This window comes from Herpailurus yagouaroundi, unplaced genomic scaffold (genome assembly GCF_014898765.1).
Source record: "Herpailurus yagouaroundi ecotype Mexico unplaced genomic scaffold, PumYag 77, whole genome shotgun sequence".
NCBI lineage: Eukaryota > Metazoa > Chordata > Mammalia > Carnivora > Felidae > Herpailurus > Herpailurus yagouaroundi.
In genome coordinates this window covers 14,229,223-14,254,017 of record NW_024412388.1, presented here as the reverse complement: position 1 = coordinate 14,254,017, position 24,795 = coordinate 14,229,223, and the positions used below count along the sequence as shown (strand labels likewise).

Here is a 24,795-nt window from a genome sequence, read left to right as displayed (position 1 = left end):
TGCCTGAGGATCTCGGATCTCAGACTTTATTTTATAGGTAATGGGGAGCAAGCAGAGACCTTTGAACAACACAGAGCCTTGAGTAGTTCAGATCTGTTTTTCAGAAAGATCAGTCTGGTAGGAAATGCACAAGAGGTGATAAAGGCAGGAAGTCTAGGTGAGAAGTTTTTCCAACAGTTCCAAGGAGAGTTAATGAGCAGTGAAAATAGAAATGAGACAGATGGGAGAAAGACCTTGCAGAGAAGGAAGGGACAAGGCGTGGTCATCAATGAGAATCTGGTAGAGGCCACCAGAAATTGAGGATGGCGATGCCATGTAAATAAAACCCTGTCCTCATGCCCAGCAACCCCTGCAAAGCAAACAGGTAGTATCCGCTCCCGAGAAGTTCCCCACCTTATAGCCAGCCCAAATCACAAACACCTTCAAAGTCAGGAGGATGGTGTAAGACATCTTTTACTATTCCTCTGCTCTCCGCATGTACCTTCTCTCCTTTGCCTTTCTCGAAATTTCATCTTCTGCCTCCTTGCCCTCCCCCCAGGGCCTCTGGCTCCATCCACCACAACCCCTGTGACTGAGGCTAAAGACACCTATTTCTGTGTGACAACATTGATAGGTTTTTGTAGATCTTTGGGGCGTTATTGTGATAAAGCCCTGCCTTTTCATCTCTTTCCAGGGCTGACCATGCGAAGGGGCAGAGAGAGGGCAGAGCCGGGAGAAACCCATTCTGCCACATAACCAAGAAAAGAAACATTTACGGGATCAGGTCTGAAATCCACAACGTTAATTTCCACTCAACCCATGGCCCGCTCAGTACCACAGGTCTTGTCTGCCACAGTCTAGAGGGGAGGTGCTGTTGGACAGAGGGTGGCCTGTTCTCAGCAAGTGAGGTCAGTTGTGGTGCTCAGAGCCATAATAGGAACAGTACTCCTGAGTCTCTGTTTTTCTGAGTATTTATTACCAGTGTTGCTGCAGCTATGCCTGAAGGTAAACTGTTTGTCCTCAACATCAAGTTCTGCTTTCTGATTCAAGCAGTTGTCATCTCTGCCAAGACGCTGTGTCTGGGGAGATTCTTGACCAGATCCTCACTTTGTCTCATGCTCTATCAGGGTCTATTCGCGGAGAACGTCCTTCTCTCTGGCTTCATGTCTCCACGAGGCAGGAGGCCCATCACACTGACATCTCAGCTGCTCCGGGTCCCCCGTCCTACTGTTTCCTGGAGGAGGAGGTGCTCAGTGATTGGTGGCTTTGGGAGAAGAAACAGGAAATGCTTAGCTCAGTGCCTTCCTTCCTTTCTTCTCTCTGGCTACACATGTTTTCTTCTGCTTCTCCACGGGTCCACCCCGGGCCAGTGCTGTCTCAGACGGAATGACTCAGTCTGCCTAAGTCTGGAGTGAAGAATTAGAAGGATCCTAACTCATACATCTGAAGCCAACATCTGCATAATCAGTTCTACTGATAATAGAATGATACTTTCATCTCTAACTACTTGATTCCTGTGTCTTCATTTTGTTCCAAATTCAAGCAGGCAAAAATGGCGTGCTATTTATTGGGCTCTCCTCAAACCCTAACAGTCCCTGTAGAGCTGCATCGAAGATGCTTATCACCAAATTAGGGAATCAAACCTCCCAACAAATAGAAATAACACATAATTCATTTTAAGTTTAACAACAGAGGCAACACATAATTCATTATAAGTCTCGCAATGAAGTGATGGGATTAAAAAAAAAAGTTGTGTTCTTCCAATCTGTAGCTAAAATATTTACATGGGGCCCTGGTGATATGCAGGCGGTGGTTTACAGAGCACAGCCTGTTCAAACCAAACAGTTGCTCTGTTCCCGATTTTGGAAACTCGTCAAGGAATCAGTGTTTACTTAGACAACTTGGGCCCCAAGCGGCTCTTGTGTAGGCTGGACTCAATCCAAGGAGAAGCCATGGCCCGGGAACATTCCTCCTTCTCCCCTGACCATTGAAACTCAGACCTCTCAGCTCTCCAGGGCCCTCTGGAGGGCATCCGGTCCAGCCTCCAGTCAACTGTCCAGTCCCCAGTCCACTGAGTGTAGACTAAGTTCTGTTCTAGAATTGGCCCCTTGGTGCCCAACCTAATGAGTAATCCTGTGTGTGAATGTCTTATTCATTTAAATCTCAGAGAGTGTAGGCTTCAGGGCAAAGGATTTGATGTTTAATATGTGGATGACTTGAATTAGTCTGGCACGTGATGCAGGGGTGGGCCAGCTGTGGGAAACAGACCACAGAGAACCTAGGGAGGTCACGTCTGAGTTTCCAGGAAATCAAATCTACTATTTCTACTCGAAGAAAGAAAACAATCACAACATTACTGAAGAACAACGTGTCCAAGTGTAAGGATCAACAGTAATGCATGGGAAAAGTACATGCCACAATACCCAGGCTCTCCGTGAAAGATGGTAGTAATTGCTATTAAGGTTCTCCCCGAGAGAATTTTGAAAACAAATGACATCAGTGCGTGGGTAGGCCCACTGACAATTATTTCTCTTTGGCAACTACCTTTCCCCGACCTCAGATGGTTCGAATCAGACTATCACTGCCCCTGCCAGTACAGTGGTGGACGGCTTAGGCCAGGCCAGTGAGGTACCGATTTTTCCTTCCAATGTGATTGGTCCCAAGACAGGCTTGTTATACAAGCAGGGCCAGTGAGAATCCTTCTCTGAGATTTGGACTCCTCCTCTCCCCGCTGAGGCACACTGGCATAATGGAAACGGCATGAGCCTTGGTGTCTGAAGGTATGGATTCTGGTTCATGGGCAAGTTTGTTGACTTCTTTGAGCCTCAGTGCCTTCGTCTTAGTATATAATGGAGTAAAACCTATTTTGCAGGGTTGTGAGTATTAACGACGATAAAATACATACAGTGCTTGGCACATGGCAGACATCAATAAATAGTTTCTGTTGAGAACATTCATAATAAAAAGCAATACTCTTACCCTCTCCACTGTCCCACCCTGCCTGATCGACCTTCATTCTGCAAAGCACTTCTAAATAACTATAATTGGGAGGCCCCACCTTTGAGTGGGAGGGGCCATCCTTCATTTTCCCCGATCCTTGAATTCTCTGGAGAGTATAGATGGGATGAGAGAGTACAGTCTCAGGGATGGAAAAGTCATGGTCCGGCCAACCCATTGATCAGAGGTGGCCAAGTTCAAGAGATTGTCTTCAGTCTGGATGCTACATTGCTGCTATCTGATAGAACTTTCTGCCATGTTAGAAACATTCTTTTTCAGATGTATTTTGTAGAGTTTTTTTTTTTTAAGTTTATTTATTTGTTTTGAGAGAGAGAGAGAACACAAGCCAAGGAGGGGCAGAGAGAGAGAGAGAGAGAGAGAGAGAGAGAGAGAGAGAGAGAATTCCAAGCAGGGCTCATGCTGACAGCAAAGAACCTGATATGGGGCTCAAAGGCACGAACTGAGAGATCATGACCCGAGCTGAAACCAATGGTCCAACGCTCAACTGAGCCATCCAGGCGCCCCTAATTTTTTTTTTTTAAGTTTATTTATTTACTTTGACGAGGGTAGGGGTAAAGAGAGAGGGAGAGAGGGAATCCCAGGCTGGATCTGTGCTGACACCCCTGATGCAGGGCTCAGTCCCACGAACCATGAGATCATGATCTGAACTGAAATCAAGAGTCGGACACTTAACCCACCGAGCCACCCAGGCTCCCTATTATTAAGAAACATTCTATATCTGTGCTGTCCACTACAGTAGCCACTAGCTGAGTGTGACTATTGAGCACTTGGAATATGGTCAGTGAGACCGAGACACCAAATTATTTATTTAATTGAAACGTGAACACCCACACGTGGCAATGGTCACCCTGTTGGACAGAGCAGCTGTAGATGGATGCCTGGCATTAGCAGACAGACACAGAGGTGGGTGAGAACGATGCCCAGTGCTGGCATGGGCAGGTGCTTGTGCAGGAAGAGCTAACACTTGGGAGCAGGTGGGTCTCCAGGAGCTGTTGGTAAAGGAAAGTCATCTAGTTAGCCTTGAAAACAAGGCATGCTGGTTCCTGTGCTCTGTGTGCCAAAGCTACAAGACTTCTGAAAACCGTGTCTGATCTTTTTTTTTTTAATCTGTAAATTGCGAAGTAATTTAATCACATTGTAGAAAGACTAGTCTCGGGGGCGGGGGAATCCCTCCAAACCTCACCACACAGTGATGATCAAACGGTCATGTGTGTATGCTTCCTTTCAGCCCTCCGCGCATGCATGTTTATACATTATAATCACTAGGGGCGCCTGGGTAGCTCAGTCGGTTAAGCGTCCGAATTCGGCTCAGGCCAGGATCTCATGGTCAGTGAGCTCTAGCCCCGTGTTGAGCTCTGTGCTGACAGCTCAGAGCCTGGAGCCTGCTTCAGGTTCTGTGTCTCCGTCTCTCTCTGCTCCTCCCCTGCTTGCACTCTGTCTTCCTAAAAAATAAATAAACATTAAAAAAATTTTTTTAGGGGTGCCTGGGTGGCTCAGTCAGTTAAGCGTCTGACTTCAGCTCAGGTCATGATCTCACAGTCTGTGAGCTCGAGCCCCGCATCGGGCTCTGTGCATACAGCTGAGAGGCTGGAGCCTGCTTCGGATTCTGTGTCTCCCTCTCTCTCTGCCCCTCCCCGGCTCATGCTCTGCCTGTCTGTGTCTCAAAAATAAATAAAAACATTAAAAAAATTGTTTTAAATAAAAAATTAAAAACAATGTTTTTAATGTAATCTCTATGGACATATATTTTGTAGCCCACATTTTCTGTTTATCATAAGGACTTTTCTATGTCATCACATTCTTTGTATCATTTTCAATAACTGTAAAATAAAAAAAAATAAAAAAAAATAAAAAAAAATAAAAAAAAGGGGCACCTGGGTGGCGCAGTCGGTTAAGCGTCCGACTTCAGTCAGGTCACGATCTCGCGGTCCGTGAGTTCGAGCCCCGCGTCAGGCTCTGGGCTGATGGCTCGGAGCCTGGACCCTGTTTCAGATTCTGTGTCTCCCTCTCTCTCTGCCCCTCCCCCGTTCATGCTCTGTCTCTCTCTGTCCCAAAAATAAATAAATAAACATTGAAAAAAAAAATTAAAAAAAAAACTGTAAAATATTCTACTGGCCACACTCATTATACTTTATAGAACCATCCCCTATTTTTGTATTTTTTAGTCTGTTTCCAATTTCCTTCAAAATAATGCTGGGATAGGCATCCTTGGGCACCTACCTCCCTAACGCTCACCCCATACTTTGGTGTGACTGAGGGGCATGGGCTTCTAAGGCAGGCAGATGTGGCTTTAGATCCAGAGCCTTCCTCCCTTGGTAGCTACATGACCTCCAACAAGATCATTCATCTGTCTTTAAACGTTGAAAAAAAAAATTAAAAAAAAAAAAAAAGGGGCGCCTGGGTGGCGCAGTCAGTTAAGCGTCCGACTTCAGCCAGGTCACGATCTCGCGGTCCGTGAGTTCGAGCCCCGCATCAGGCTCTGGGCTGATGGCTCGGAGCCTGGAGCCTGTTTCCGATTCTGTGTCTCCCTCTCTCTCTGCCCCTCCCCCGTTCATGCTCTGTCTCTCTCTATCCCAAAAATAAATAAACGTTGAAAAAAAAATAAAAAAAAAAAAAGATCATTCATCTGTCTGGGCTTCATCTTACTCATCCATAAAATGGGAACAGCAATGGCTGCCTTTCTGGGTTGGACATTTGTAAATTGCCTCCCACATAACCTGAGATTTGTTTATGCTGATAAGTCTCTTGGCCCATTGCCCTGGATTGGAGCAGAATCCCCACTGGCATAGATGTTGGGAGGCCAAGCATCCCTAAGACACTGGAGAAGTGGGAGCTATAGAAAACTCAGGGAGGCACTGCGGGAGGCCGCAGAACGGGCGGGGGAGGGAGATTTGTCCTTCACCTCCTAACGGAGTGCGCAATCCTTCTTGCTTAGGCTTACTTCCCAGAGCTCTCGTCCTTCCCACAGTAATGGGTGGTGTGGCCGCCGAAAACAGCACCAGCAGAGTGAGGGCAGAGGAGGAATTAGGAGGCACTTGTGAGATGTGCTTTCCTGCCAGAGCTGGCAGCTGTGGGCTTACAGATAAGGCACAGCATTTCGAATTCTGCCTCTCTGGGGGGGGGGGGGGGGGGTTAGTCCTACCTGAGCTGCCATGAGCAGATCACTAAGCCTCCATGAGCTGTTTTCTTTGTCAGTTAAGTGGCGATAATGATAATGTCCACGCGGAACTATGAAGCTCAAATAATAAAGAAACATGAGTTTTCCTCCGCAGACACGGGGCACCTACCCCTACCACCTACGGGGTCCCAGGGTGGGTGATTAACGTGTATTACCTTATCCACCTGCCACAACAGTTCCCAAAGGTAGGCATTATTATTTCCACTTTACAAGGAGGAAATCAGGAGGTGAAGTCCCCCGAGTACCCCTGCATATGGCCCCCTGCTTTAGAAATCACAGAGCCCGGGACAGTTGTAATTTGTTGTTATGATCCTCTGGACTTCTTCTCAGCTCCTTCCCTGGAGATTTCTGCTAGAAGGTTCCAGGGGACTAATCAGTTCATTGAACAAATTGATTTGACACATATTTGTTTGAACACCTGCGGTGTGCTAGGCATGGTCCTGGGGCTTCAGCAGTGAACCCCACAGACAAATCACTGTCAAAGGGGATATATTTTTGCATCGGAAGGCCGACGAATAAACCAAAAACCAAAAAAGTGTATATATATATAACATGCCCTGGGATGATAAGGACTGGGGAGAAAAATTAAACAGGGAACGGGGGGTGAGTGTGATTTTATGTCCAATGATCGGAGAAGGCTCTATGATAGGATGACAATTGTGGTCACCACCGAGGTATTGGGGTCGACCTGATTTGATTCTAATTACATTAGAATGTAATCTCTGTAAGGACAGGCCCGGAGCTCTCGCTCCAATCCCCAGCAGAAGCTGTGGCCTCTAGTGGGTACTCAAATATTTGTTGAACGGGTGAATGAATGAACACATAGCCATTGTCTCAGATACACTTGTGGAAACGTCCACTTTAGGGTAGTCATGGGCTTTTCAGTTCAGTTCCTACCAGCCGGCACTTACGGAGAAACTTCCGTGTGGCAGGAACTGCTCCTGCCTCCGTGGCTGCAGAAAAAAATCTTTTCCCTTGATAGTTTTCACTAGACAGAATGGTGGAGGTTGCAATTTAGCAGCCTGAAACAGAAGCCGGGGGGGGGGGGGGGGGGGGGGGGGGGGGGGGGGGCGGGGGAGAGAGAAGGGAGCAAAGAGCAAGGGGTTAAGGGTAAAGAGTAAGAGTTTCGGGGTCAGGAAGGAGTTCAGCAAGTGTATCGCCTGACATTTTTTTTTTCTCGGTGCAAAAATAGCGAGTTCTGCTTTTTTGGAACGGGGCTCGCTGAGTCAGGGGTTCAAAGAGAACGGCATGGGGATGGGAGTGGCAGATGTCATCCGCGGCAGATGGTGATGCTCTGGAGGCCGACTGTGGCCTTGAAGATGCTTCCCTCCACCCACTCTGGCCCAGGAATCAAGGTCAGGGGCAGACAACCAAGTTCAGTTCCCGGCGGTCCCGATCCCAGCCTCTCCAACCAGGCCGGCCCTTCCCGACAACATCACCCGTGTTCCACGCTTGGACTCCACACCGGACTCAGCGGGAGTCCCAGAGGCCAAGGGTGTGAGAAGACTCGACCCCGCATCTGTTATTAAGCACTATTTCCATTCTCTTGGCCGTGCTTCCTTCTCAGCCCTGAAGACACACATGACTGATCTGCCGGCCCTTTGTTCAGCTTCACAAAAGAAGGGGATGATTATTAAAAGAACAGATTTTGCATTCCATATTTACCCCAGATGACATTGCCTTGATCCCTAAAATAACTCCAGATCTCCTGGGTGGAACTGGCTCGTTCCTTTTCATCTTGCTGTTTTGCAACTGTTTACGGAGCCCATCACCATAGTGATATTATCAGAGCAGGTCAAATGAAACTCCAAACCCTTGGGTTGTTATTGGTTTTTCCTTTGTACCTCGGAACATGACTTTTTCACCCCAAACCAGCTCTTTCATTTCTTACAAGCACGTACACCCTCGGCCCCAAGTCAGCAGCAGCCCCTTCTGACTGATTCCCAGCAGTTAAAATCACAGAGGTGGTCCATGCTGGGACAAGACGTGGAAGTCCTTGAACTGAGTTTCCAAACTGGAAACCGTATTTACCAGAAATCTCCTTTCCTGCGGATAAAACTTGGGTCAAAGTGTCAGGGTGTTGAAAGAGGCACTAAATAAAAAGAGTCTGAAGGACCTTCAGCATTTGGTCCAAGGAACATGGCTACAGAGTTCAACAAATAAACACAGCTGGCGTGGGGCAAGCCCTTAGCAAACACTTATCTTCTTGATTATTTTTTTTTTTTGTAATCATCATCTTGGACAAAAGCCTTTATGATAACGTTCTTACACACTGCTGGTGGGGTTGCGAATTGGTGTGATTTTCCTAATCGAGAACTTGGCAATGGGTAGGAAATACCTTGACAGTGTGCCCTTCCTTTGATGCTAACTTCTACTTGTGGGTTCTGAGGAAATAATTAGGGATGTGACCTGAGGAATGCATTCAGAGATGTTCATTGCTAATAATGGTGAAAAATTGGAAATAACCTAACTGTACAACATGAGGGAGTTGCTTTAAAAAAAAAAAAAATCGTGGTCAAGGGGCGCCTGGGTGGCTCAGTCGGTTAAGCATCTGACTTCAGCTCAGGACATGATCTTACGGCTCATGGGTTCCAGCCCCACATCAGGCTCGCTGCTGTCAGTGCACAGCTTGCTTTGGATCCTCTGTCCCCCCACCTCTCTCTGTCCCTCCCCTGCTCAGACACTCTCTCAAAAAATAAACGCTTAGGGGCGCCTGGGTGGCGCAGTCGGTTAAGCGTCCGACTTCAGCCAGGTCGCGATCTCGTGGTCCGTGAGTTCGAGCCCCACGTCAGGCTCTGGGCGGATGGCTCAGAGCCTGGAGCCTATTTCCGATTCTGTGTCTCCCTCTCTCTCTGCCCCTCCGCCGTTCATGCTCTGTCTCTCTCTGTCCCAAAAATAAATAAACATTGAAAAAAAAAAAAAAGATGAAAAAAATCATGATCTATCCATACAATGGATACTAAGGCACCAGTAAAAATTATGCCATAGGAGAATCTTTAATAACGTGTGAAATATTAATTATATTAATTAATTAATATCAATTAATTAATATTATTAATTAATAATATTAATAAATATAATATTAATAATATTGGGAAATGCAGGTTATAAAAATTGATCCCATTTTTGTAAAATATTTATATATGTGCAACAGAGAAAAAAAAGATTAGAAGGACAGTTTCTTTTTCTGTTTTGTTTTCTTTCTTTATTTATTTTGACAGAGTGTGAGCAGGGGAGGGACAGAGAGTCCCAAGCAGGCTCCATGAAAGAAGCCCAACATGGGGCTTGAACTCACAAACAATGAGGTCATGACCAGAGCTGGCACCAAGAACCAGATGTTTTTCTTTTCTTTCTTTAATTTTTGTTTAATGTTTATTTATTTTTGAGACAGAGAGAGACAGAGCATGAGCAGGGGAGGGGCAGAGAGAGAGGGAGACACAGAATCTGAAACAGGCTCCAGGTTCTGAGCTGTCAGCACACAGCCCGATGCAGGGCTCCAACCCATGAACTCCGAGATCATGACTTGAGCCAAAGTAGGAGGCTTAACCCACTGAGCCACCCGGGCGCCCCAGCAAGAGCCAGATGTTTAAACGACTGAGCCACCCACACACCCTGGAAGGATAGGTTCTAAAAAGATGGCAGTGATTGCTTCTTGAGTATTTTTTTTTGATGCTTTTATCTATAATTTTTCCAAAATGAGCAGGTATTTCTGTAGTCAGATGCTTAAAATACCATTTTAAAAATTTGGAGGGGAGCTCCTGGGTGGTTCATTCAGTTAAGCATCTGCCTCTTGATTTTGGCTCATATCGTGATCTCACAGTTGGTGGGACTGAGCTCCGTGTCATGCTCTGTGCTGACAGCACAGATTCTCGGTCTTCCTTTCTCTGCCCCTCCCCTGCACGTGTGCACCTGCGTGCATACACACGCTCTCTCTCAAGATAAATAAACAATAAATAAATAAATAAATAAATAAATAAATAAATAAATTTAAAATGATTTTAAGTAATCTCTACACCCAATGTGGGGCTCCAACTCACAACTCCAAGATAAAAGCTGCACGCTCCGCTGACTGAGCCAGCCAAGGTGCTCCTTAAAATGCTATTTTTAAGAATAATAAGCTGCCATGCTTTTTTAAATCATCCAACTTCGGCTCGGGCCATGATCTAGCAGCTCGTGAGTTCAAACCCCACATTGGGCTTGGGCTCGGGCTTGCTGCCGTCAGCACAGAGCCTGCTTCAGATCCTCTGTCCCCTCTCTGCTCCTCCCCCTCTTTCACACTCTCAAAAATAAACATTAAAAAATCCTCCCTCTGATCATCCTACTGGGCAGAAACAGAGTCTTATTCCTGGAGCCTCCTTATATAAAGCTCATGGGATAGGAAGTGCTCAATGGTGTCCTATTGTGGTTGGAACAATGAATTCATCGTCTGGTCAGGGGACCCATAAATACTTAGCAATCATGGGTTTTCTGCCTACTTGGAGTTTAAGGTCACAGATATACAAGGCTGACATAACTAGGCATAAAACACAGGGACACCGTGATAAGACCGGCAAATGTATTCACAAAATACCAAGACTCATTTGATGTTTGGTGGGAACAGTGGAGAGAGATTGTTGGGGAGGTGGGGGGGGTGCATAATGATTAGCATAAACATGAACAGCATCCTATATGCCACCCGTTGATTGCTTATTTAAATCTCACAACAATTGTATGTGGTAGGTATCACACCCCCATTTTATAGATGTGGAAACCAGGAGATAGGGGCTTTATCGCCTGCTCTTTCAACATTGCAGGGGGAAAGAAGATGAGCCCAGTTTATATATTCAGCAGAGAGCCCAGTTTATGATCGGGATGGTGGAGGCAGAAAGGAAGAAGTGGACGGTGAAGGAAGACAGCTATATTTCTGGCATGGTCCCCAGAGTCTTTACCAGACTGGTGAACATTTGGGTTGCTGGCTAGAGAAACAGGTAATAATTTTAATCACCCACGTTTCAGCCCTTGGGGATGATGTTGATATGAAAATGAGGATTCCATTACCTATTCAAATGTTCATATATACTCAACCTCACTGGCTTGTGGGGAAGCGGTGGAGGCTCTATAGTAACACAGAGCACAGATGGGGCACCTGGGTGTCTCAGTCGGTTAAATGTCCAATTCTTGATTTCGGTTCAAGTCATGATCCCAGGATCATGGGATCGAACCCTGTGCTGGGCTCCGCACTGACAGGGCAGATTCCGCTTGGGATTCTCTCTCTCTCCCTCTCTCTGCCCCTCCCCTGCTCAAGCGCTCTCTCTCCATCTCTCTCTCTCTCTCTCTCTCTCTCTCTCTCTCTCAAAACAAATAAAATTAAAAAAAAATACATAGCACAAATGTGCCAGAGAGTAAATTATGCAGAGCCCTACAGCCTATCCTCGTGATGATCATCACTCGAAACATCTAAACACCTCCGTTTTTGGGTAATGTGGAAGAATGAGAAAAGCATAGGTTTGGGGTCAGACAGACCTCCGTTCAAACCCCGGCTCACCATCCATGTAGCTGTGTGACCTTTGTCCCGTCTCACCAACTCTATCTTGAGATACCTATGGAACCTTCACACTGGTATGGAAATCCTGCTTAAATTGGTGGCCCCAAACATTACCCGCTATATTGGAAGCTATCATGGGGAGCTCTTGAGACTTGTGTTGGTCAGGATAACGCTAGCTGCCGAAACAAACAACCTCCAGTTCTCAGTGACTTACGACCATACAGGTTTATTTTCTCCCTGAGACAATGGGACTGTGAACTGTCCTGGGAGGGGATTCAGGCTTCTTCCATCGTGGAGTCTTCTCTTGCTTCCTCTGCATTCGGCTGGCTGATGACCAAGGAGAGAGAGAGAGAGAGAGAGAAAGAGAATGGGGCAGGTTACAAGTGGCCTTTTGTGGCCATGCCTAGAGGTGGCTCATGTTACTTGCTCCCACATTCCATTGGATGAAACCAGTTTCATGACCACAACCTACCTCGAAGGAGGCTGGGAAATGCAGACGATGTTTGCATCCGGGAAGAGGAGGTGGAACAGGTGACCTGCCTGTGCTACGTACCTACAGCAATCATAGCTAGTGTGGAGCAAAGAATGAAAAGTCATCCAGATGAAGCCAACAGAACTACAATGGCAGTTGTCCGGGGAGTGGCGCCTAACAGAGAAGTCTGGCAATTGGAGTTTGCTTGATACGGATAGGTTTTACATGGGGTCAGACCTCATAGGATCTGAAATCAAGTATGTCTGTTCCTGCCTGGCTGTTTCAAGCTGTCAAACCAGTGAGCACCAGTGAGGGTTAGAAATGAGCTCCATCCCTACCGTCATCACTCTGGGCCTCTGTGCTGAATCAACCTGACCCATCATGCCCTCTGCTTTTCTCCTTTGCATGCTGTCCCCCACCTGCCTACCTTCAGACTTGGTGATTCATTTTCCCTATGTACAGTCACTTTACCTGCTGGGCCAGATATTTGCAGTCACTTTTCTGCCTTTGACCTCTGCTTTTCTTTTCGGCCAGAATCTGGAGTCTTTCTGACTATAATGACATCAATTGCCTTCAATAAATAGGTCGTTGGGTCTAGCCTGGTCCTGGGAGTTAACAATCTCAATCAAGGACCTCTTATGCTATGCACTCCATTGGTTCCCTTGACTAAAAAATAAAGCTAATGTTTATGTTTATTTATTTGGAAGGATTGGAGCTCATGTAGTGAAAAGAATGCCATTTTCTTTCAAAAAGATTTTAAGTCCTATGTAAAGTTAAACAATGCTTTACATGGTTCTGAAATCCTTTTCTTAAATGGTATCTTTGGAAAAGCAGGATTGTTTTATTTTAATCAAGTCCAATTTGGGGCGTCTGGCTGGCTCAGTCGCTTAAGCTTCCAACTTGGCCTTGAGTCATGATCTCATAACTTGTGGGTCTGAGCCCCGCATTGGGCTCTGTGCTGACAGCTCAGATCCTGGAGCTGCTTTGGACTCTGTGTCTCCCTCTCTCTGTGCCTCCTCCCCACCCCTGCTCTCTCTCTCTCTCTCTCTCTCTCTCTCCCTCTCAAAAATAAATAAACAATAAAAAAATTAAAAAAAATCAAGTCCAATTTATCAGGGTTTTTTTTTTTTTTTTTTGTAGCTAGTGTGTTTTGTATCCTGAGAAACTTCTGCCTGCTCAATGTTGCAAAGGTTTTCACTCATGTTGTCTTCCAGGAGCTTGAGTTTTAGCTTTTTTTTAAAAAAGATTTTATTTTTAAGTAATCTCTACAGCCAATGTGGGGCTTGAACTTATGACCCCAAGATCAAGAGTCACATGCTCCTCCAACTGAACCAACCAGGTGCCCCAGGTCTGTGATGCAGTTGAGTTCATGTTTACGCATGGAATGACGTACGAGTCAAGATTCACTGTTTTCTACATGGATCTTCAGTTGTTCTGGTACCATTTGTTGCAAACACTTTTCTTCCCCCACTGAAATACATTGGTATCTTTGTCAAAAATTATTTGGATGTGTATGTGTGGGTCTAATTTTGGACTACTCTGTTTCATTGATCTGTGCGTCTCTTCTGCCAGTGACACACTGTTTTTATTTCTACAGCTTTGCAGTAGGTCTTGAAATCAGGTAGCAGGCACGTCCTCTTACTTTTATTTTCCTCCCTTAAGAGCCTCACTCCAGGTCTTTGCATTTCCAGATACATTTTATTATAAAAAAAAATTTTAAGTTGTATTTATTTATTTTGCGAGAGACAGAGCACCAGCAGGGGAGGGACAGACAGAGAGGGAGAGAGAGAGATTCCCAAGCAGGCTCCACACTGTCAGCAGGTTTGGGCTCGAAACCACAAACCGTGAGCTCATGACCTGAGCCGACTGAGCTACCCAAGTGCCCCACCATGTACATTTTAAAACCGGCTTGTCAATTTCTAGAAGGAAAAAAAAACTTGCTGGGATGTTTAATTGGATAGCACTGAATCTATAGATTGTCAGAATGAATATCTGAACAATCCTGAGTCTTCCAACCCATGAATAGGGGACATCTATTTATTGAGCAATGTTTTCTAGTTTTCAGGGTACACAGGATTTGTATATCTTTCATTAAATGTATCCCTAAGTAATTTTTAAAAAATTTTTAATGTTTATTTTTGAGAGAGAGAAAGAGAGAAAGTCAGTGAGTGTGAGCAGGGGAGGGGCAGAGAGAGAGGGAAAGAGCGAATCCGAAGCAGACTCCAGGCTCCAAGTCCGTCAGCACAGAGCCTGACGCGGGGCTCGAACCCATGGACCGTGAGATCATGACCTGAGCCAAAGTTGGAGGCTTAACCGACTGAGCCACCCGGGCGCCCCATCCCTAAGTATTTTTTTTGTGTGTTTTTCCTTGTTTGTTTGTTTAAGTAATTTCTATGCCCAACATGGGGCTAGAACTCATGACCCTGAGATCAAGAGTCCCATGCTCTACTGACTGCGCCAGCCAGGTGCCCTCATAAGTGGTATTTAAAAAAAATTTTTTTTAACGTTTATTTTCTTGAGACAGAGAGACAGAACATGAACGGGGGAGGGTCAGAGAGACAGGGAGACACAGAATCTGAAACAGGCTCCGGGCTCTGAGCCGTCAGCACAGAGCCCGACGCGGGGCTCGAACACACAGACCGCGAGATCATGACCTGAGCCGAAGTCGGACGCTTAACCGACTGAGCCACCCAGGCGCCCCTCATAAATGGCATTTTTAAATGTTTGATTTTCAATGGGTTGTTGCTCTGATTTATTATTGCACCGTTTCACTAGACTGGTCCCTAAGTCCCGCCCCTATACCAGCTCCTACCTCCGTTCTGCATCTGGTCTGGTTTCATTTGCAACATTGCAATGTCTGATTGGAACGCGGGATGAGTGCTTTGGAGGAGCTGAGGTTTGCATCCCGGACGACTGTGCTTGGAGGTTCTCTGGCTCATCTTTTGACAGGCTTCATTCACAGGGCACCATATCCCAGGTACTATGCTAATTATTAATGAGAGGACTTGGAGTTTCTGTCTCAAGGAGCCCTGAAAGCAGAGGGGACAAATTGCAAGTGAAAAGGTGTGCAAAACACAGGGTTTCCGGGAGAACCCAGAACAGGAGGGTTCCCAAACTCAGCTTCTGAGGGGACTGTCAGAAAAAAACTACATGGCGGAGGCAGGGTCAGCCTCAGACACATTGTAGAGGCCCATCCCAAGCCTGGTGGGTGGCTGGCTGGCCAGCTTAATAAACCAAACATGAATTCTCCCAAGTATGCATGTAAAAACTCCAACAGCTGGCCCACATGTGAGAGGCCTTTCTGTAACTCTGAGCAAGACCCCACAGATGGTCAGGATACACATAGTTCTGGTCTAGCAGAAGGCAGCTGTGAGTTCTCCAGGTACCCCCTAGGAGAGCAAAAACAAAAGCCCTGAGATGATGGTGTCTAACCTCGGACTAAGAGGTCCTCTTGGCACTGACTTTGGGGATATATTAAAAAGAAGTGGAGTGCTCGCTTCGGCAGCACATATACTAAAAAGAAGTGGATTGCAGGAGGCCTGTTTACTTCCCTGCTTCTTGCCACGTGTTCTTGCAAGATGCTAAGGGGTGGAAAAAGTTGATCTAAGCTGTCTAGCCAAGGCTCCTCTTCTACTAACCACACAGTGTCCCGTCTTCCAAGGAAATCAGGCTGTTGTTTTGCCGGTACTCAGTCCTGCATAGGGGTTCTATGACACAAATTTCTGAGACCCAAAATGTGCCTGTTTCATTGCTTTGCATGAGTTTACCCAGAATGCATGGCTGTAATAACCATCTTTTTTTTTTCCCCCTATTCTCCAGCATCCCTTTCTCCTTCCTTTGTTCACAGTACTCCAATTTCCTCCCATCACCAAGGAAACGCCCCGCCCATGATCACATCCCCATTCCTGCCGGCTTCAGGGGTGGGCTCATGACTGAAGCCAGCTGGTCACCGAAGCTAGGAGCGTGGTTGAGATGGTCTAAGGAGAGGGCACAATTTAAGAGAAGAGCCTACTATTGAGCCACAAGGGACCCCATCGTTTAATGGTTGTGTAGAAGAGACACAGTGTGCAAAGAACACAGAGAAGGAGCAGTCACAGAGGTAGGATTAAGACCGGGAGAGTCACACGGTGTCCTGGAAGCCAATGGGAGAAGGTGCTTCAAGGAGAAAGTGCCCAATAGTGTCAAATGCGACCAGAGTCGAAGGAGGTGAGGATTGAGCAAAGCCCATGTGTTTTCGACACGGATGTATGGGCAACCTTGGGGTCATTTCTATGGAGGAGTGATGGCATAGGATGGGAAGTTAGGAAGTCAGAGGACAACCTGACAATTCTGTAGCTGTGGAAGACGGGAGATAGGCGGTAGGCTGGTGTAGGGGTGGCTTTCATGTAGACCTTTTGTTCTTTTTAAACGTGAGATGGAAAGTACTTAGGGATGCTTAAAAGCACAGCAAAAGCATCTAGTTGAGAGGGAGTAGTTGAACAGTCTGGGAAGAGACATCATAATTGAAGTGTAAGGTTCCTGTGAGCAGAGAATCCCCAAGAGGGAATATCGTTTATAGCATTTCCCAAACTTACTTGATGGACCAACTCCCTTCACGCAGAGTTTATTTTGATTAGCGTTCTGCAGAAAGTGCTGTGGCCCAACTTAGGTTAATGGTCCATTCCCAAACCCATTAGTATGGCCAAGGCCATACTTTGTCTTCAGGCAATCAGGATCCTCTCCTCTGGAGCTGGGGGTGGCCTCAATTCTCCCCAAACTAAAGGTCTGAGCATGAGAAAGGCTGGAGTCGTAGAAAAGAGAGGATGCCCCAGAAGTGACCTCTGAACCAGCTGAACGATGGGGAAGATGACATTACCAGGTGGTGCTCCTTCCTTCTGATACTTTGGTAACAAGACCCCTAAATCCCACTGAAACTGTAGTATATGGAATTAGAATGTTCAAGGAATATGATTGAAACCCCTTGCCTATAGAATTCAGTATAGAGAGAGGTTAAAAGCTGGCTAATCCTAGTGTTCTCTTGTATCTCCAAAGACACAGTAAAACATCTAAAACCACTGTTAGTAATCCAAGAAGATCCCCAATTCAGAAAGCAGGCCTGTTAAATCAAAGGGGATTTAGGAGCCAAGCAAGCCCCAGTCCCCTGAGATGGTGTGCCTTTATTAACCCACTATTTCCAGCTGTGGGTACTTAACGAAAAGGAGAAGCCACGTTGGGCAAGCTTCTGGGTAATTCCTGCTCTACTGTGTCCTGTATTGGCTGATAAGCATCGCAAAAGATTCGACGTGCTGTGGAAGGCTGTTTCTCTGAGGTCCTCAAGATGGCTTTTTCTTTCCTCGGCTGACAGTACAATTTGGCTCGGGGGTTTCCTCCCACCCTGCCTCCACTCAGCAAACACTTATGGGCCCCTACTATGTGTAAATTGCCTTGCTACGTGTTATGTGTCGTAGCATCACCTTTTGGCACTGACAAAACACTTTATTACACGTGATCTCAATTTAGTGATGCTCGGGACAGACGCTGAGTCATAAAGAGTCACGATAGACTCGTCCATGCGTTGTCCGTGTGACCTTAGGCAAGACATTTCTTTAAAAAAAGTGTTTTTTTTTTTAATTTTTATTTATTCTTGGGAGAGAGAGAGAGCACAAGCAGGGGGGTGCAGAGAGAGAGAGACAGAATCTGAAGCGGCTCCAGGCTCTGAGCTGTCAGCACAGAGCCCGACGCAGGGGCTCAAACTCAGGAACTGTGAGAGCATGACCTGAGTCAAAGCTGGGTACTTAACTGACTGAGCCACCCAGGCGCCCCTATGCAAGCCATCTCTAAGGCTCAGCTTCATTTTTCATAAAATGGTCAAAATAGAAGTTCCTAGCTCAAAGGATTGTTAGGAGGAATTAGGGAGGTAATGCATGGGAAGAGTGTAGCATGTAGTAAGCACTCATTTAAAAGTAGCCGTACTTTGGGACACCTGGGTGGCTCAGTCAGTTAAGCAGCCGACTTCGGCTCAGGTCACGATCTTGCGGTTTGTGGGTTCGGGCCCCGTGTCTGGCTCTGTGCTGACAGCTCGGAGCCTGGAGCCTGCTTCATATTCTGTGTCTCCTTCTCTCTCTGCCCCTCCCCGGCTTGTGCTCTGTGTCTCAAAAAGTAAAGAAACATTAAAAACAGAATTAAAAAAAAAAGTAGCCATACTCTATTGGTCGATCTTGGTCCACTCGTTCACACAAGAATCACTCCTATGATGTGGATACTACTATCTCACTTCATAGACCTCCATTGAACACCTGTTACGTTCTAGATACTGAACACCCAGAGCAACCAAAAGAGTATGTAGATACAGACAAGGAGGCGTCAAAGGGAACTTAGAGGAAGCCAGAGCACCGAGAGAGGTGCATCAAGGAGAGTGACCGATGCAGCAAACACCATGAGGTCAGCTGTAAGATGAGACCCCGAAGCGACCACTGGCTTCTACGACATGGTTTCCAGGCCGACGGGTGGAGGCAGAAGCTAACCCCAGACTGATCTGAGAAATTGGAGTTGATGTGGGAACAGCCATTGCAGAGAACTCACAAGGTGTTGGGGTGAAAGGGAGCAAACAAATGGGGAGGTGGCTATAAGGAGATGTGGGATCAAGATTTGTGTTGTTGAAACTTCTTAGGATACGAGATATTAGGGCATGTTATTTTGTGCAGGTGGGAATGATCCAGTATGGAGGGAGAAACTGGGGATTAAGGAAAGAGGAATCCAGGGTAGGAGTGGAGATGTCAGCTTCGATGGGTGCACAAACCCTTCATTCAAAAGCCAGAAGGCAGAGAACATGGCTAAGATGCAGAGTTGTTGGTAGACCAGAAGGTTCTGATTCATACTGTTATGTCTGTGAAGTATGAGGCAAGCCCGTCGCTTAGAGTGAAGGATGAAAAGGGGACCGAGGGTCAAGGCTGATAGATCATCCTCGCAGAGTAGCAAGGGGGACAGAATATGGCAGAGAGGTAGCAATCCTGCTAGCCAGGATTGAGGGCTCATTTGAAATTTGTGGACATCAATCCGGAGTGACACCAGTCACTTTCAATTTGCCAGCAACGTTCCGACGTTCCGAGGCAGGCAGAGTGTTGGGGAATAGCCAGGCTTAACAAGGTTGGTGCCAGTTAGAAGAAAAGAGAGGGGCAAGGGCTTACTGGTTTTTGCAAGGAAGTGAGTGTAGCGTTCATTACTAAGCTGGGCGAGGAGGGAGGTGAGCGTGAATGGGAAGATAAATGCAAAGACCTGGCAGGGTCGAAGGTTTGCAGGGCTTGATGAGGTTGAAATAATGCTTGCATGTGATACTATAGTAATGAGGTTAAAGTCGGATATGAGATATTTGCAATTGTGTGTTCTGCGACTGTGCAATTATGGGCGGGAGCAGGTTCAAGGTAAGACTGTGGGAGCGGGTACTTAAGGCAGAGGGAAGGAAAAACTCATTGGTAAGGAAGAAATCCTTGAGGAGTCAGTAAGATTTCTGATGGATTATGCTTATGGATGCTGAAGTCATAAAGGTACAAGAGGGGAGGAGGTTAGTTCCTGAGGGCAAAAAAAGGAGAGGTGGCCGTTGGAAAATATGACAGCATGAACTTCAAGGGGGGTTGGGTTTTTGAAAGAGGAGGGGGGAGAAAGAGTACTAAAAATATTTATGGTGTTTGTTGCTGCTAACCCGCAGCCCCTGGCAGGCTGCCATGCCTAATGCCCATGGCCCCATGGTCATGGCAATGGTTGACGGGTCAGGGGTAGGATCCAACGTGTGGGGACTCAATCTGGGATCAGCCGGAGATCTATCCAACAAGCTGCCGTCTTTAAGACATGAGATGGGGCCATTGGATTCTGTCGGGATTTGAACTATGAAACAGAAAGATACTTTGCCAGGTGATAGAGCAAGCTGACGCAGCGAATGAAGGAGGAACAAAGACCACCAGGATAGACCCCAAGCAGGCTGAAATGTTGCGGGAATAGTGGTATAAGCAAGCTGAGGGTGCAGGACCGTAAAGAATGTAGCAGATGTATCCAAAGAAGCGAAAACAGAGCTGCATGAGAGAGACCGAGGGGGCTGTCCCCCGAGCCTCTTGTCTGATGTGACCTTTTTTTTTTTTTTAAATTTTTCCCCTAACGTTTATTTATTAGAGACAGAGAGACACAGAGCATGAGCAGGGGAGGGGCCGCGAGACGGAGAGACACAGAATCCGAAACAGGCTCCAGGCTTTGAGCCGTCAGCACAGAGACCGACATGGGCCCGAATTCATGAACCGTGAGATCATGACCTGAGCCGGAGTCGGGCGCTTAACCAACGGAGCCACCCAGGCGCCCCTGTGTTTATTTATTTTTGAGACAGAGAGAGAGCATGCAGGGGAGGGGCAGAGAGAGGGGAACAGAGGATCCAAAGCAGGCTCCGTGCTGACAGCACACAGCCCGATGCAGGGTGCGAACTCAGAAACCGCGAGATCGTGACCCGAGCAGAAGTCGGATGCTCAACCGACTGAGCCACCTAGGTGCCCCAGATGTGACTTAACTTTGTGAGCAGCGAAGCAACAGGATCAGACTTAGGGTTACGGATGTGGGCTCCGGTCCCAGACTGCCTGGCTTTGAACTCATTAGCTATGTGATCTGGAGCAAGTTTCTTAACCTCTGTGTGCCTTAGCTCCCTCATCTGTGAAATGGGAATAATAGGCACTGACCTCACAGGGTTGTATGAGGATTAAATGAGAAAATACAGGTAATGCATTTGGAACAGCAAGGTTCCCTGTCAGTCTTATTTTTTTCAAGTAAACAGTTCAAGTGTTATTCTATCATAAACCTTTCCCTCATACTCTTATCCCCTGCCTTTAAGAAGGGACACCACCTGGAGTGCCTGGGTGGCTCAGTCGGTTCAGCGACTGACTTCAGCTCAGCTGATGAGCTCGTGGCTCGTGAGTTCGAGCCCCGCGTCCAGCTCTGTGCTGACAGTTCAGAGCCTAGAGCCTGCTTTGGATTGTGTGTCTCCCCCTCTCTCTCTGCCCCTCCTCCACTCACACCCTGTCTTTCTCTGTCTCTCTCAAGAATAAAAATTAAAAAAAGGACATCACCTTCTCTTCGTCCTCTTGCTACCCTCCCAGGTCACTCCTTCTCAGTCTCCTTGCTGGTTCCTCTTTATCTTCTTGACCTCTTCTCCTCTACATTCACCTCTTAAGTGAACTCACCTGGATGTCTTGGGCCCTTCAGTACCTAAAAATATCATTTCTTAGCTAATAGTTCTCATACCAACTCTAACTTCTTCCCCAACTCCAGACTTCCACATCCAATCACTTGACATTTGCATTCAGAGCTCCAACAGGCATCTCAGACATAACTTGCCCCAAACTGACTCTTACCCTCCCCCCACAAAAAAGAAAAAAATAACCACCAAAAATCAAAACAAACGCCTGCTCCTCCTCTCATCTTCCACAGATCAATAAATGGCTAACCCTTCCAGTGTTGATCAAGCTAAAAATCTTAGCATCATTCCTGACTCCTTTCTTCTTCCTGTGCCCACCGCCAGGCCATCAGCAAATATCCAGAAAGGGGTCTTCCCTTGCTGCGTCCACTGTGTCCCCAGGGTAGTAGGCACCTTCGTCTCTCTGCTGTGTGACTTTCAGTTTACCTCTTCGGGCCTCTGTTTTGAGGATGAAGTGAATTATTATTTGTAAAGTGCCTAACGGTGTTCATCACGTAGGAAACCCCATTTAAGTGCTTTTTAAATAAATAAAACATGCTTTAAATAGCTTTCTACCGGCCCTAGCCCCCTACAGTCCATTCAGAACACAGCAACCTCCTGATCTTGCTCAAGCCTAGGCCTGATCGTGTCACTCACTGCTTGGTGTCCCTCCGACCTCAGCTTCAGGGCTCTCCCCCTAGTTAAACTGGGCCGCCCAGTCCATGGGCCTCCTTGGTCCATGAACACACCAGAGACTGTCCCCTTTGGGTCTGTGCCCTATCTGGTTCTTGTGCCTCCCTGTGATCAAATGTTACTTTCTAAATTAGCCCTCCCCTTGCCCCACTTGGCTAATCTGCCTGCCTATTCCCTCGCCCTGAGTGTTCGCCACCTCTAATCACTACCTGACACGATGTTTACTTACCAGGTGATTGTCTTTCCTCCAAGGGTCCACCTCTATCACGTCACGGACTGGGACTGTCAAATTCATTACTCTATCCTTAGAGCCTAGAACAGTGCTCAGTATACAGTAGGTGCTCAATAAATGCTTACCAACTGAAAAAATTCTTAAGTCCCACTCTCTTTGAATTCCCGTAACACAGGCCTTAATCACTTACTTGTATTGATTTTGATACCAGTGGCAGCTTTTATTTGACTCTGAGCTCCCTGAGGATGGGGGCCTAGGACATGGACTGACCTGTGGTAACAATTCCCGCCATTTGTGCAACACTAACCAGTTACAATCCTGTCGCAGCTGACCTGATTTGATTCTCACAAAATAGAGTGAGCAAGCCAGGGAGGGCAGGTATTATCAGCACGGCCAGAATCCTAGTTCTGCTTTCTAGACCAAGCTCAACAGATAGTTGTTGAATGGAGCGAGTGAGAGAGAAAATAAGGAAAAGGAAAAAAAAAACTTTCTGAGTCACTCTGTGGAGTGAGGCAACCCCACTGGGCCACTGGGCTGGTTCTCTGTAGCACATTTAAAAACACTCGTAAACGCCTAACATTTCCTGAGTCCAGTTTTCTAATCTCTACCTGCGGGGTCCTCACAGCTACCTGCGGCAGGTAGCTCTGAGGGCATCTTCACGTCGAGTGCAACTCTCTTTCGGTGCCCCCAACAGGGCCTGGTATACAGTGGGCGCCCAATGAATGGCGTGGCCTGGGGCTCCTTTTTTTTTTTTTTTTTTTTTTTTTTTAAGAGATTCGGCTCAGGTGCAGCGACTTGATCCAGGTCCCCACGTAGCAAGTGGCGGCGCTGCGATCACACCTCGGGATCACTCGGACGCTCTCCCCGGGACCGACCGGCCCGCCGCAACACCAGTTCCGGGTCCGCGCGGGAGACAGCGGGTGCACCGGGAGGGGAGGGCAGGGCCTGACCCCTCCCAGTCCCAGGGCCCTCCTCGTCCCCGCCGCGGAGGCCCGCGCGCACAGTCGCTCCGCCACCCCCGCCTCGGTAGCCACCGGGTGCGACTTAGGGCGTGGGTGCGGGCGGAAACCCCCCGCCGGCCCCCCGGCCGGGTCCCCGCGCCTCGGACGGACCCGCCCACCCCGCCAGCCGCCGCGCCCAGCTCCGCCCCGCTCGCAGGCCCCGCCCCTCACTTCCCCCTTCGGCGCTCCTCCCCCCCGCGCCGCGCTCCATACTTGGCGATCGCCGCGGCCCTGCGCGCTCATTGGCCGAGAGCCGGCTGCGTGGGGGCGGGCCCGGGCCCGGCCGGGGCGGGGAAGGAAGGTGGCGGCGGCCCGGCGCGGGGGGAGGGGGCCGCTGACCCGGATGTTCACTCCTGGGCACCCGGGGAAGTGGAAGCGCCGGGCCCTGCTGCGGGGGGGAGAGCCACAGACGCCGGGACCGGGACCGCAGCCGCCGCCGCCACCATGGTAAAGGCCCGACGTCACCCTCTCCCAGGCCCGGGGGCCCCGCCGGAGCTCGTGTCCCCCTGCCTCCGCCGTCCTCCCCCACCCCCCGGCCCGAGAAGGGTGGGTCCCCCGGGTGGGGGAGGGGCGGGGTCTGGGACCCAGGTAGACACCATCGCTGCCGGCTCGGGAGGGGGCTGCCGGCCCGGGCGGCGGGGCTGGGCAGCGACCCTGCCTCCCTCTCCCAGCCCCCGCCCTTGGCCCAAGCTGGAGTCCCACTCTCCGCCTCTCGGTCTGGCTAGTCTCCCCCGCAGCCCAGGTTAGACCCTCCTGGACCCGTGGTCCAGGCCAGGCACCCCCTCCGGTGACCCAGGCGTGGTCCCCCTTGCCCCTGCCCACGGCCCGGGCTGGGTCCTCTTTCCCCGTTCCTGCGGCCAGGGTAGGCCTTCGTTTCTCCCTCCCGTGGCCCAGGCTGGGCTCCCCTCCCTGTGGTCCGGGCTAGGCCTCCGTCTCCCTCCGACTCTTCTCCGTGGTTTCGGTCTGGGCCCCCGTCAACGCCTCCTCCAGTGGTCCCAGCCTAGATTTCTTTCCCCGCTCCTCCAAGGCTTCAGCCTGAGCCTTCTCTTCCCTCCTTGGCCTTAGTCTGGACCTCTCCCTCCTCCGTCCGTGGCCCCCGCCTGGACGTTAACACCCCCCTCCCATCCTCTTTCCCAGACTTCTCACCGCCCTTAGCGTAGCTTCCGTCAGCCCTCCTCTGTCCTGGCCTTTACCCTCTCTCCAGGGCCCTTCTCCCTGCCCCCGACCCAGGTGGTCCCTCCCCTCTACCCATGGCGAACCTTCTTTGCCGCCTCTGGGAAGCATCGGGAGCTCTCCAGCCCGGGGGAGGGTGGTGGTCCCGAGGCTGTGACTTCTCAGGTGGAGGGTTACCCCCTTCTGGGGAGGCTGCCTGGACCGAGCGAGGGAAGGGCGGGCACCTGTGTGCCCGGAAGGCAGGAAGGCAGCGCCGCACTCTGCGGGGCCCCTTCCGCGGCCGCTGCCCCCGTGCGGTGCTTGTGGGGCGTCGTGCCGGGGCCTGAGTGGGAGCCGAG

At 48.6% G+C, this 24,795-nt stretch overlaps 1 protein-coding gene and 2 long non-coding RNA genes across 8 annotated transcripts in view; 1 reads left to right on the top strand and 2 right to left on the bottom strand.

Annotated features, from left to right (window-relative positions):
• Positions 1 to 10,973: 10,973 nt before the first annotated feature.
• LOC121022163 (uncharacterized) lies at positions 10,974 to 24,757 on the bottom strand. 6 transcript variants are annotated; one of them, XR_005786846.1, is made up of 5 exons: positions 21,630 to 23,362; positions 21,252 to 21,390; positions 12,172 to 12,267; positions 11,914 to 12,026; positions 10,974 to 11,126 (listed from the first exon to the last, which is right to left on the bottom strand). It is a non-coding gene; the product is annotated as an uncharacterized LOC121022163 (long non-coding RNA). The 6 variants fall into 6 exon arrangements; XR_005786844.1 differs by lacking the exon at positions 10,974 to 11,126 and having other exon boundaries at positions 11,910 to 12,026; XR_005786847.1 differs by lacking the exons at positions 10,974 to 11,126; positions 11,914 to 12,026; positions 12,172 to 12,267 and adding exons at positions 18,249 to 18,295; positions 24,544 to 24,757 and having other exon boundaries at positions 21,630 to 22,363.
• On the bottom strand, positions 15,980 to 18,172 carry LOC121022179 (uncharacterized). Its single transcript, XR_005786850.1, has 2 exons — positions 18,124 to 18,172; positions 15,980 to 17,498 (listed from the first exon to the last, which is right to left on the bottom strand). It is a non-coding gene; the product is annotated as an uncharacterized LOC121022179 (long non-coding RNA).
• Positions 23,612 to 24,795, top strand: part of CAPZB (capping actin protein of muscle Z-line subunit beta) — a 134,871-nt gene continuing 133,687 nt past the window's right edge. The window contains exon 1 of the mRNA XM_040463084.1: positions 23,612 to 23,731. Coding sequence (XP_040319018.1) covers positions 23,729 to 23,731 — 3 coding nt within the window. The 5' untranslated portion in view covers positions 23,612 to 23,728. The remainder of the gene's footprint in view (positions 23,732 to 24,795) is intronic.